Consider the following 12,382-nt stretch of genomic DNA (forward strand, 5'->3'; position numbering starts at 1 on the left):
TTCTTTAACATCGTTTTTGAAAAACCTCAGAAAGTTCCCAAACCGCGTTTGGCCAACAGGGCATAGGCAAGGCTTAACACTACCCTCGTTTCGGGAGGACCTTTGCAGAGCAGTGGGTTAAATTCATATAATGAAGTATTTGCGTTTTAAATATCAAAAGTTTCAAAGACCTTTTGAATAAAAATGTAGTCAGTTTCCATAACATAAAATTTCTTGGTTTTATAATAGGAGGTTTTGGTCTTTACCGATAAAAGTTTTATGTAGATTTGCAGTCGTTTAGTAGAATTCTTCTCAAAGATTTATATAAATCATTTAACAATTTCGAAATAAACGAAAAAATAATAAAAAAGGTAGTTCTCCCCGGCGGGGAATCGAACCCCGGTCTCACGCGTGACAGGCGTGCATACTGGCCACTATACTACCGAGGATTGGTACTAGAAGGTTTCAAATTTAGGTTCATATGGAATCTTTTCAAGGTTCTGGGAACGTTTCTGTACGCTTAGATTTGAATTCAGTTAGATGAAATACAACCGCAGACAATAAAACGTACTTTATCTCTAATTTAAGTGATCAAATTCTTCAGTAGACTGGAAAATAAGGCTTTCGTTTCACCTCCTCTCCTAATCTTAGTACCTATTCACTCAACTAGATGTCATTGTTTTAAAAAAATATTGGAGCAAGAACAGTCGTATTCTTTTGCTAAAAACGTAATATTTGTTATGCGTTTAGTTATGCTATTCGAATTTTCTAATAATTATGCAAGTAAGAAAGCGTATTTAATCATTCGCTAGGCATTTGGGTGTTTTGCATAAACTCATCGCAAGCTTACGTACCACTAGGTGACGCTTTTCTAAATATTTGCACAGCTACGTTTCGCAAATGAACTCACAACAAAAGCTATGAATTACTACAAAAAAACATTAAATAATTGAATTATCATATGACTATTTCAAATGCTTTTTACGGAGTTTACGACATAAAGGAAAAAAATGGATGAATTTGGAAGAATTTTCCATAGAAACTTGTTGAAAAGATAAAAATATCGACTTGTCTAAGTTTTTACATGTGGGTAATGATTTTACACGTTACATGAGCAGTGAGCACGTTTTTATTAACTAGGTTTGGCGGAACTGATATTCTGTCAAAAATTATACACATACTTACAGTAGATTTAAACATAGAGATCTAGATAAAGTCTAGATAATACATTCGTATGTAGTTAAGTCAATTAGTTTTCTTACCTAGTTTGCCAGGTATGACATCGAACACTTCATTTCTGTCGAGTATGAACGAGGGGTTCTGGTATATCTCCTGTGAACAAAGAAAAAATGCGTCAAATATGTCCGTATTTGTATATTATCACCCAAAGCCACTAATTGTGTCTTCTCTTGCATATCCTTGTAGTTTCGTAAAACTAATATAAAGGTCAAGTGTTAAAATGATGCGAAAATCTTTCCTACAATCCTAGAAAGATTATTCTTTTGTGTTATTAATGTTACATTCATATAATGTAATTGTTACGTAAACTATGGTTCAGTTTGCAATTTTTATATGAAACCAGAAAACATTTTTGACGCCTAGGGTCTTCAAACATGCCACGAGAATTTCTTCGGGTTATGAGGAAGAAAATTTTATAAACTTTCATAGTGTACGAGATAAGATAATGCTTGGTCTGAATTTAGATACAATAGTGTACAGGTATCGAAATATTTTGTGCCTCTACGTGGGCTTTAACGATAGACAATAATCGTATAAAGCAATACCGTGCTCTACAAGAATAGTACGAACACCCGTGTCACTAGAAAAACCCCATCATGTCAGCGATCTTCTTAATAAACATTTCTATAAGATAACAGCCAACTTGAATATCACACGTAATCGGAGAAAGCAGTCTAGACAACGTCGAGCGAGATTAAATTACGATAAATTAATGGATAGTATTTTGACCTCCAAACATTTACAATACCATTCGCATAATAGTGTTTATCACATTTTCCATTCACAAATAATCATTCACAGCACCTTTGTATCAACGATTTAGAATGTCCGGCTTTTGTCAATTTTGGCGGTGGCTTGTAATATTCACAATTAGCCACGCTCACGTTTATTCGTCACGTAAGTTAGAAGCTTAGACGTACTGCGATTACCGCCGATTGTGAATAATCTCAAAGGAAAAGTGTCATAAGGAAAATAGTGTTACAGTTCCTACAGGCTTTGAATGCGCATAGATAAAGGGTATTTGGTTATAACGAAAAATACGAAGCCTAATGAAAATGATGCATTACAATGAAAAGACGTCTTCTTTACAAGCATAAGATCCTCGGCTTTCGATTTCCCAATGGCCTTTTTTGATTTTTATTTATATACATATATAAGTACTTATACATTTAATCTGAATCCTTATTTTCTCTTCAATAACACCGTTAATAATCCTATAACAGAAACTAAATGAAATACCAACCACTTTTTATAGCAGGAACTTGTTCTTTAACAAACTTTTCAGATAAAAAAGTATCGCTATTTTTTACAAAATTTAACTGTTCCATTTGGCTGGAAACAGCTTAGGTCGGAGCTACTGAAAGCATATGGCACAGAACTGTACCGAAAGAATACACATGTAAGCTTTTTATATGTTTAGATACTATGCAATTTCTCTAATTACCACAATCTACGTAACAAATCGCTTCAGCTTATCGCGTGAAGCTACATATCAAAACGCCGTGTGACCTTGTTGCCTTAAGCTTTGCGTTCAATACGTTTGTTTAAAATACGGAAATTGTCTTGAAATAAATCGCGCTTGAGGTTAAAAGACTTAACCTACTCTTCTCATCGTATGGTTAGTGGTCAACCAGGTATCAAAGTTGTTCAAGCCGCCCGAAGACCTTTGACGTCCCTTAACGACTGTTATTTTAATTGACAACAGCCGGGGCCGACTTTTTACGTGCCCAAAGACTTGATTGAAGAACGTTATAAACAATATACATACATTTTATCTACATCCCAATAAGTAAGTGTATTATGTGGATTATTATCATGTGTATTAAATCTGAACAGGGAACTTTTATCAATAGCTAAGAGAATAAAGCTTTATTGTACCGAAACGGCTGAATTGATTACGCCAGAAAAGCGACAGAGCAATCAACCATTTCGGGCCCTTTTTGTAGACCATGGCCGATTAATTTAACAATGAAGCAAATAATAAGAAGAATAGATTTGCATTGCAACACAATACATAGTGCGGGTGAACAAAGCAGTTTTAATACTATTTATTTCCAAATAACAATGTTTTATTGTTTTTAATATACTTATCTATTTTTAAGTTGTGCATACATCGATCTGTCTTTTTCTATGAGATCCATAACCTTATTAATTTTCTAGTATTTACGTCTATTACAACATTGACTGTTAGTATTTATAATGTTAAGAATATGAAGGTAAATAATTTGATACGCGCAATTTAATATTGCATTAATTATCAATATTGCATTCTCTTAGAGAATATAACTTACAAGGCAATTAATAACAAAGAAAGCAGGTTCTTTAAAAATAGTATCCTATACTTGAACAATTATGTATTGTGTTAAGTTTGCTAATAATAGATGAGTGTATTAGTTCCCGCAGGCATTGTGTGCAACTAGGTGATTATGTCAGTCGGATGGGAAACAGCTTTCGCTTAGCACTAGATTCGATACCAACTTATATTTTATCTTAGAGCTTAACTAGTTCGCCCGTTATTTATAACGCAGTGATGGCTTAGCCGGTCAGAAAACTATTAAGAACAGGCGGGATGGGGCGAAATATCTTAGGCCAACTTGAATAGATACCGTTGCCCTTTAAACCTACTAGGTAAACCTATTCTAAAGCTTTTATAATAAGGATTGCCTAAAATAATTGATTTCTAATGCAGTAAGTAATTAGGTATGTTGTTAAAAAATACAATGGCGCAGTCATTCATAAATTAATTGTTAAAAAGAAGTTTCGCACAGTAGCCGACGTAACCAACTCAGGTTGAGTCAATGCGTCAAACCTGCTACGTAATAAGTGTTCTAATACAATATGAATGCCAGACAATATGAATATTCTAATAGAGTTGTGTGACAGGTGAGTGTAGGCCGTATACGCGGAGTCAGTACCCACGCGCGACGATTGCAACGAAAAAATCTAAATGTAACTGTCAAACGAGTTTTGTTTTCACTTTTTTATTTCGCTTTCCATGTCGATGTTGTTTTGTTCTTAGTTTCTGTTTTTTTTTCCATCCCGCTGTTTAGTGTTTCACGATGTCATTGACCATATCTTGTCTTTAATCCGTCAGAATTGTTGTACATCTCATTAATTATCCTAGCAGATCTACAGAGACAACGTATTGTTTCCATGCATATTTAAGCGAAATGGTTAATTTATATGTAAACTATTTACGCGGGACCATTAAAAAAAAAATCGATGCGTCACGTATTTAGTCTACCTTAGTATTCGCCGCCATCGGCATAAGATACCAAATTTACTTTGTAAGGCGTATCCAAGACAGGTCTCTTGAAAAAAATCATTACTATTTGCTATTGGAACGCAGACAGTATACAAACGAAGGTTACTTGGCACAGCAATGCACATAAAATGTATAAAATGCGTTTACCTTTTATTTTTTAATGGATAATGGCATTTCGAACTAAAAGCAAACATGTGTTATACCTGTTAGCCTAGTGGTATTAAGGCATCATTACTCAGGATAATAATCAGCTGCTACATTGGTCTTGGGACAGATCCATCAGCTGGCTGTCCAGTCTGACCAGTTTAAAATATGTCTTCTTAAATATTGCTTGGGTGTTTTTATTTACATACAAAGGTCACTTGTTGTTCACCTATTTTTAAAAGTATGTGAGTAAGTAGGTAGTTTAATTAAGTCAAAACTTGTACATTCCATGACAATACTGTCATAATTAGTGCCGATTTTCTTTGCAGTTTTTTTTGATTTACCATGTTTGTTGTCTTTCGCCTAACATTCTCACATACTTGTTCACTAATAATGAATCTACTACGCTGGCCGAGTGCGAGTTGGGAAGTTTGCATGCCTTCAAGAAATTTATAAAACATTTCTTTAGACATGTAAGGTTTCATCACGATGATTTCCTTTACCGTTAGAGCGAATGTAATTTTTTTTTAATACACACATATCTTCAAACGGTCATATTTATTATTGACGATATATATTTCAGATCATTCGCAGTTTGTACGTAAGGTGTAAGTTTCGCAAGTACACGTATGAATGACCTGTCATGATGAGTAGACGTAGGTGTAAGCCGACAAGGTCGACTACCGCCCACCAGCACATTGTACCTCTTACTTTTCATATTCTTGCAATCAGTATTTTGATCACATACTTTTTAAAAGCTTTTATTTTACTTTTGCATTGTATTGAAATAAATACTTACCGCAAATACTTTAGTATTACTTCTGCTACAATAAAATCGTCATTCCAGAGTCTAGCATACTATGTATAAGCAGTATAGACGTGTGTGTCACACAGACAGTCCCTGTTTTTTTCATCAGGGTCACACAGACAGTCCTAAGACAAGATGTATGGATGTGAACCAAGTGGCATTCTTAGATGTGCCTATCCTTACCGAACCTTATCCGAATATCTATGTATGTTTATAAATACAGAGGTGTTTCTTTATACAATCTCCATATTCTAAAATGCCATTTCCTACAGCCTTCATTTTTCTTTTGCTTTACCATATGACCATCGAGACTACAAGGTGCGTGAATAATAAATATCTACATACTAGGTGCGTGACAAATGCACACGTGTGCACACATGCATTGCACGTGTGCATTTACAAAATATATTTCTCCGTAGATAAGTACTGTACAACAAAATATGCCAAATCTAGCGAGACCTACTGCAACATTTTTTAAGACTAACCCCCGGTTTCTGAGGTACAGCGGTAGTTTATCTATTCAAACTGTAATTTTTATATGAACTTAAACGTTATTGAATAGATAAACTACCGCGAAATGTAACTCAGAAACCGGGGTTGACACTCAAGTCGATTTATGGTCACACTTTTTTGCAAGTAGCCGATGTAGAATTTAAAATGTTAGCATACATATGCAAATCCGATGACAGAGCGATATTATGAACGTTGATGAATTATTACACCATGTTAATAACCATGTAACAAGTTATAAAAGATTTGTTATCATGTAAACTTATAGGTTTTTAGTTTAAGATTATTCTCTTTATTTCTCAGATTTATTCATAATTATTAACTACTGTGATTATTTGTGATGGGTAAAAAGAGATGTCGTGTTTCTACAGTTCCTTTAAATTCTATTGAACTTTTATGTTGAATGCTTCTTGTTAAAAAGTAGCTACAAACTTATTGAAATTAACTTATTATTTTATACACTCTATTTATACTATATTTCAGAATATATAAAGTCATGTAGTATGTAAATAAAATATTCCAGTTTTTGTCGAATGCTGTGTCATGGCATTATGATGCATATTCGTCATAACTACGGCGCATATTGGTGTGCAAGGTGAATAAAGGCTCGCAGCGATGGCACTATCTGTTGATCAATGTCGGAACTTGCAATGCTAATGCGTCCGTTATAGGTTACGCATGAAATTGGTTTGATGGCGCATCTCCGTTTCCTGAAGTCCGGAAATAGAAATCTATTAATATTCAATTAATAACTGATAAATAAACAATTAAAATGATTTAACAAATAAAGTTATTTTTTTACGTAATTTTGGGCTGAATTTCTTTGTTATTTTCCTAGTATTTAGCGATTTTGAAGACTGCCTGTGACGCATAAGGTCAAAATTTTGAAATATCTCTTCAGTGCTACGGTAGTATAGCGGCCTAGTATACCCGCCTGTCACGCGGTAGACCGGGGTTCGAATCCCCGCCGTGGCGTAGCTTTTTTTACCCCCTTGATTTTTTTATTTATTAACAAAAGAAATTTGCCTAAAATTAAAATATAGTTTTGCACCAATCATTTAAGTTGTATGGATGACCTTATAAATATAAAAAAGTGTTTTGATTTGATGGTCAGTTGATCGTTAGATGTTGATAAAGTGCATTGGGATTTTATTTTTAATGCCTTATCAAAGTTTTATAACTGGTATATGATACAAATAAAACAAGTATTAAAAACACTTTATTTCTTGAGATAGGTAATATCCCAAAATAAGATTTCGTAAAAGCATTATAATACTCTCTGAGGCTGATAAGTCGATGATTTTTTAAACCTCTGACTAAAGGAAACAATCACGCCACCGTGATAATTAAGCAAGCCTTAAAGATAATTAACTATTGCTTAATATAGCGGGGCGAGTTTCCAAATATTGCACGAAGCCGGGTCGATAACTTGACAGACACGGATAGGTAATGTCCGGTGAGAAGAAAAACAGACGATTAAATGTCTCGCTTTCTTGGGTTCCATACCCAAACGATATAAACAGGAATCTATTACCGAGACTTCACTGTCATTTGTTACCAGGTTGTATCTCATGAACCGTGATAGTTAGACAGATATTTTTTTAAGAGATATTGTATTTTTGTTGCTGCTATTAAAACTAATATTAAAAAACAGAATAAAATAATCATGTAAGGGGTTTTCATGCAACTACCGTGATGTTTTTCCGTTTTTACAAATAATGGTACGAAACCCTACGTGCGCGAGTCTAACTCGCACTTCACCGGTTTCTTTGAAGACATATCGTGTTAGGAACATATCCTTGCAGTGTTCTATTGAGCAGGCAAGCGTGTCCCATACATTGCTTCGAGAATAAAAAGAAATTTAGTCACGTACGAAATTAATATCTAATTTTCCAATTACGTGCGACGTTATTTATTGGATCGTTAGAAGAGTACATTAATTTGTTTTAAAGTAATTACTTTTGTTTACATACCTACATTTTTTTTTATTGTTCGTAAATTTCAGTTAGTAACAAATGAAATATTTTCTTTTATAGAAGTAGAATTAAAATTTTCGTGTCACATCATGTACAGTGTTAGTACTTTTGTGATCTGTTAATATTATAATATAAAACGGAGACGTTGCTTATTTAATAGGTTCTAGATAGTAAAATTAGCAAGATCAAGTTTATAATAGCTTTGATCTTTTATTTGGCAAAGTTAGTAGTGCGCATCTACTGGTTCTATGCACGATGTTTGACAACGATATCAAGTCACGTATTGTTTTATAATTAAGGTTATACACATCAAATTAACAGAATTAAATACACAATGTGTATGTGTGTGTCATGTAGGTATGTGGAATATTGTTATGTTTGCCGTTAATATTTTTAATCAACAATAAGTTTACCCCCCGATTTACCGCTGGTGGACAAAGTGTCTCCTTCCGTAATGTCATGTTTGTGATAGTTCATTAAATTTTCTGCGTCATATGGCTTCTTTTTCACAAATCTTATAGAGGAGGCGGGAGAATTCGTCACAATACAATTATCTTACATTAAAATCTAGAAAGTCGGAATAAGAGAATACATTCAGTACTTCAGCGTTTTGGGCCATTATGGGAGGGTCTCGAAAATTAAATGGAATATATGAGGAAAAGATATAGACTATTAACCTGTCAGGAGATTATGAAAACTATTTCTTTCCAACTGCAATCATCGTGCTTTTCATTATCATTACTCTTCGATCAAACCTCGTATAAATAAGTAAATTACCTACGACATAAATAACTTAAATAAAATTCTTAGATAAATTGCTATTCCGTTCAAGCATTTACAATAAAACATGGACAGACAGGCACCTAAAACATAACCTTTTGACTCATCTGTGATTTGTCAAAAACGTCCATAATAAGACTAATAAAAAACATAATCCGCTTCGCTTACGACCACGTAGCGACCTCACTTCAACAGCTAACCAATGATTCGGCTAAATTAAAATGTTGTACGTTCACTGGACAGTTGTACGTCTGCGATGTACTATTTGTTTTGTTAGGGTTATACCTCTAACGGTTCAACAATCGCGTGCTTTCGATACGGGGCGAGAATTCGTATTCTTATTATATGACGTCATAGTATCGTAATCTTGTATTGTAGTATTTTGTTACTGGGCTTTTTGAGTAGGTTTATTTAAATTTGAAAGTACCTTTACGTCTAAATTTTCATGTAAATTGCAAAGTAGACTTGAAAAACTAGTGAATTAATGAAACTGTTTTCATTATAGTCGCTTATTTTTTATTTTTCACCAGGGAAAAAATCAAGTAGAAAGTCTAATTTTCATTTGGGATACGGTAAAACTCATAGTAATTAATCAAGTGAATTAAAACACATCACACAGTGTAACATCGAGAGGTGGCATTGATTAAATGCTTATCCTACGTTTTGTAATGAAAGTAGGTACTTATTCTCTGTTTGCAATTCTCGATAGCTAATTAACTATAGTTTAGTAAAACTTTCTTTTATATACATAATGTTGCTGGTCGACTAATACCGTGCATGTACATATGAGTACACTCTTCAATAGTTAAAGTACATAAATAACGTTTGTTTAGTTTAAATAAAAATTATATTTTATATTTAGTGGTTTTTAGAGACGTTGGTGAAGTTTGAGTAATTGTTAACATGTATTGTAATTAATTTAACGAGTGAAGTAAGTTCTTAGTGGTGATTAAGGCAGTCACAGCGGCTATTTTATGTTTTTTACATTTTCTTTGTACTCCTTGAGCATTAGTTTAGATATAAACTCTTTAGTAAACTAGTAATCGAACGCTTATTGTTATTGACCTTTAAAATACAAATTTATTAAACAGTTTCAGCAGAAAATCAAGTAAATATGTATCCTCTTGGTAAAGGTGCTCACAGCCCATAATGTTCCTTTAAATTCCATATCATTACAATAAACATTGAATTCCGAACTTATGCTCTTTTACATATGATTGATAAATCAGGCACAAGTGTGAAACGCACGTCTCAGTGGACCTGCTGCTTAATGCGTAGTACCGCCCTAAGTTAACATGGTAAGTAAACAAATTCTTTTTTCTAAGTATGTCATTGCCCGCGCAAACACTTTCACCTGTCTAGTGCAGTGAAACAATAACGCTCTGCTATCTACTTAGTATTTTATTATATAGAATTGATATAAATATAATAATACGACAATTGTTGAACATATAACATCGTTATCGGACGAGCAATGTGCATCCTACTAATATTAGAAATGCAATAGTTTGTGTGAATGTATGTTTGTTCATATGTACGGACGTTTGTTACTCTTTCACGCAAATACTACTGAACCGATTACGATGAAATTTGGTATATAGGTAGCTGAAGACACAGAATAACGCATAGGCTACTTTTTGTCCCGGAGTTCCGAGGGGTCGGGATTTACACGGGAAGGGTTTCCACGCGGACGAAGTCGCCGGTGGTGAAGTTTAGATATGAACGAGTCTTACGCCTATAACAACCACCTGCAACGGTATTGGTGAATATTTCGAATACTATATATTATTTACCAACAGCAATGAATAACTCACGTGTGTGCTCAAAGACATATAATCTATGCTATAATGCGGCTTAAAGACAGCTGAACAAGTGTGATATGGCAGCGTTTGCAATAAATCAATCAAACTGGCAGAATGTCAGAGTTCAAACCCTTAGAAAGTAAAAAGGGGATAAAATGTTATACGGAATGCGTACAGTTTTTAGGGGTATTTATGAAATTTACATTTTAGTTCCTCCGAAACTTAATAGTAAATAGACAATAATTGACATGAAAATAAGCTTATTATATGTAAATTTAATACAAATTATAATTAACTAACGTATAAATAAAAAAACCTTCAACATATTAGGTATATATATGAACGTAACTTCTAAGGGGGTAAAATGGGGAGTTTATTATTAAAAGCTACGTGATAGTGTTGGTGCGATGTTAATAAAACCATGAAACTTAATACGATTCAAATCAATGTTCTTGTAAGTACTATTCATGTTATTGAACAACTATCACCAAACTGGCTTACATTAAAACCTTGTATGAAGCTACGTATAGACGGGGAATCTATCTAGTGCACAATATCGGAACTTGCAGGTGGATGCACTCGCAATTGGTTTCCCATAAATTAGGACAAAACAGGTGGCGCTTATTTAAGTTCAGAAAAACAAACAACAGCTGATAGCTACACTGATAGGAATCTACTTCAGATCAGTGGTTTTTTACATTCCGTCTTCACTTTCACTAAGTTTTTAATAATGTGTATTATCGCCATTTGACGCCCTGGAAAGTCGCGTTTACGAATATAATGAACGATTTTTTTTTTTAACTAAAACTTGCACTAAATTAACATAAAGTAGAGTAATTCTTTGCAAACTCTCGCCCCTTACCACAACCCGTTTCGGGGTTCAGTTTTCCAGGAAGTAAATAGCTAATTTCGTTACTGACTACCTCTAAAACGAGACCGAATCCCTTATAACAATTTATCCCCTATTTTAGTTCAGGATTTGAATTTTGAAATTTTTCCCGATAGAATGGTAAATTTCTAACGATGCCATGTAACGTTTGGTGCTGCCTTACCGCAAATGTGTCGTTTAGAGTAGTATCTGATAAGAGCAGCAAATCTCCAAACATCTTCCCAAAACAAAAACGATAGAAGAAAGACCAGAAAAAGAGGGCAACAAAGGGTTGAATATGGACATGTAATTTGGCTCTTCAATCACAAGGTTTCCGTGGTGTAGCGGTTAGCACGTCTGCGTTTCACGCAGAAGATCCTCGGTTCGATCCCGAGCGGAAACAGGATAATCCAGTGTCCTTTTTTGTTTTTTACTGTTGTATTTATACATTTCTCAATGTATATATCCCAACTTTATATTATCTAAAAAATTATGAACAGTAGAACCCTATTTGACTGCCTCATAAAATAACATTTGAATACTATTTGTATTCAAATGTTATTTGAGTACCGTATTTTTGTTTATTGTTTCATTACTGATTTTTCATGTCTTTGTTACATCTTCCAAAAGATAAACCATCGTTCTGAAGATATTTCCTTGGCTTGTAATGGGTGTTTCAGCATGTCATCCGTTTCAGCTGTTGTGTGTTGTACTGAACTTGAATAAGCGCCACCTGTTTTGTCCTAATTTATGGGAAACCAATTGCGAGTGCATCCACCTGCAGGTTCCGATATTGTGCACTAGATAGAGTCCCCGTCTATACGCAGCTTCATACAAGGTTTTAATGTATGCCATTTTCGTAATACTTATTCTATTTTATGTTACATTGATTCGAATCTTATTATCTGCGGCCTTTTACATCCCGCGTGCATATTTACAAACCGTTTTATGACATACATCCCATTTTAGATGACGAGATTATTTATAAACTACGTTGAGGAACAACGAGCA

The 12,382-nt window shown here is 34.0% G+C and overlaps 1 protein-coding gene and 2 non-coding genes across 3 annotated transcripts in view; 1 reads left to right on the plus strand and 2 right to left on the minus strand.

The window, feature by feature from the left end:
- CalpC (calpain C) overlaps nt 1–12,382 on the minus strand; it is a 41,665-nt gene that overhangs the window by 12,111 nt on the left and 17,172 nt on the right. Inside the window, exon 3 of the mRNA XM_076134890.1 lies at nt 1,242–1,311. Within this exon, the coding sequence (XP_075991005.1) occupies nt 1,242–1,311 (70 nt within the window). The remainder of the gene's footprint in view (nt 1–1,241; nt 1,312–12,382) is intronic.
- On the minus strand, nt 357–428 carry TRNAD-GUC (transfer RNA aspartic acid (anticodon GUC)). Its single transcript has one exon. It is a non-coding gene; the product is annotated as a tRNA-Asp (tRNA).
- Nucleotides 11,702–11,774, plus strand: TRNAE-UUC (transfer RNA glutamic acid (anticodon UUC)). The gene has a single exon. It is a non-coding gene; the product is annotated as a tRNA-Glu (tRNA).

Source organism: Anticarsia gemmatalis, chromosome Z (assembly GCF_050436995.1).
Source record: "Anticarsia gemmatalis isolate Benzon Research Colony breed Stoneville strain chromosome Z, ilAntGemm2 primary, whole genome shotgun sequence".
In the NCBI taxonomy this organism is placed as follows: domain Eukaryota; kingdom Metazoa; phylum Arthropoda; class Insecta; order Lepidoptera; family Erebidae; genus Anticarsia; species Anticarsia gemmatalis.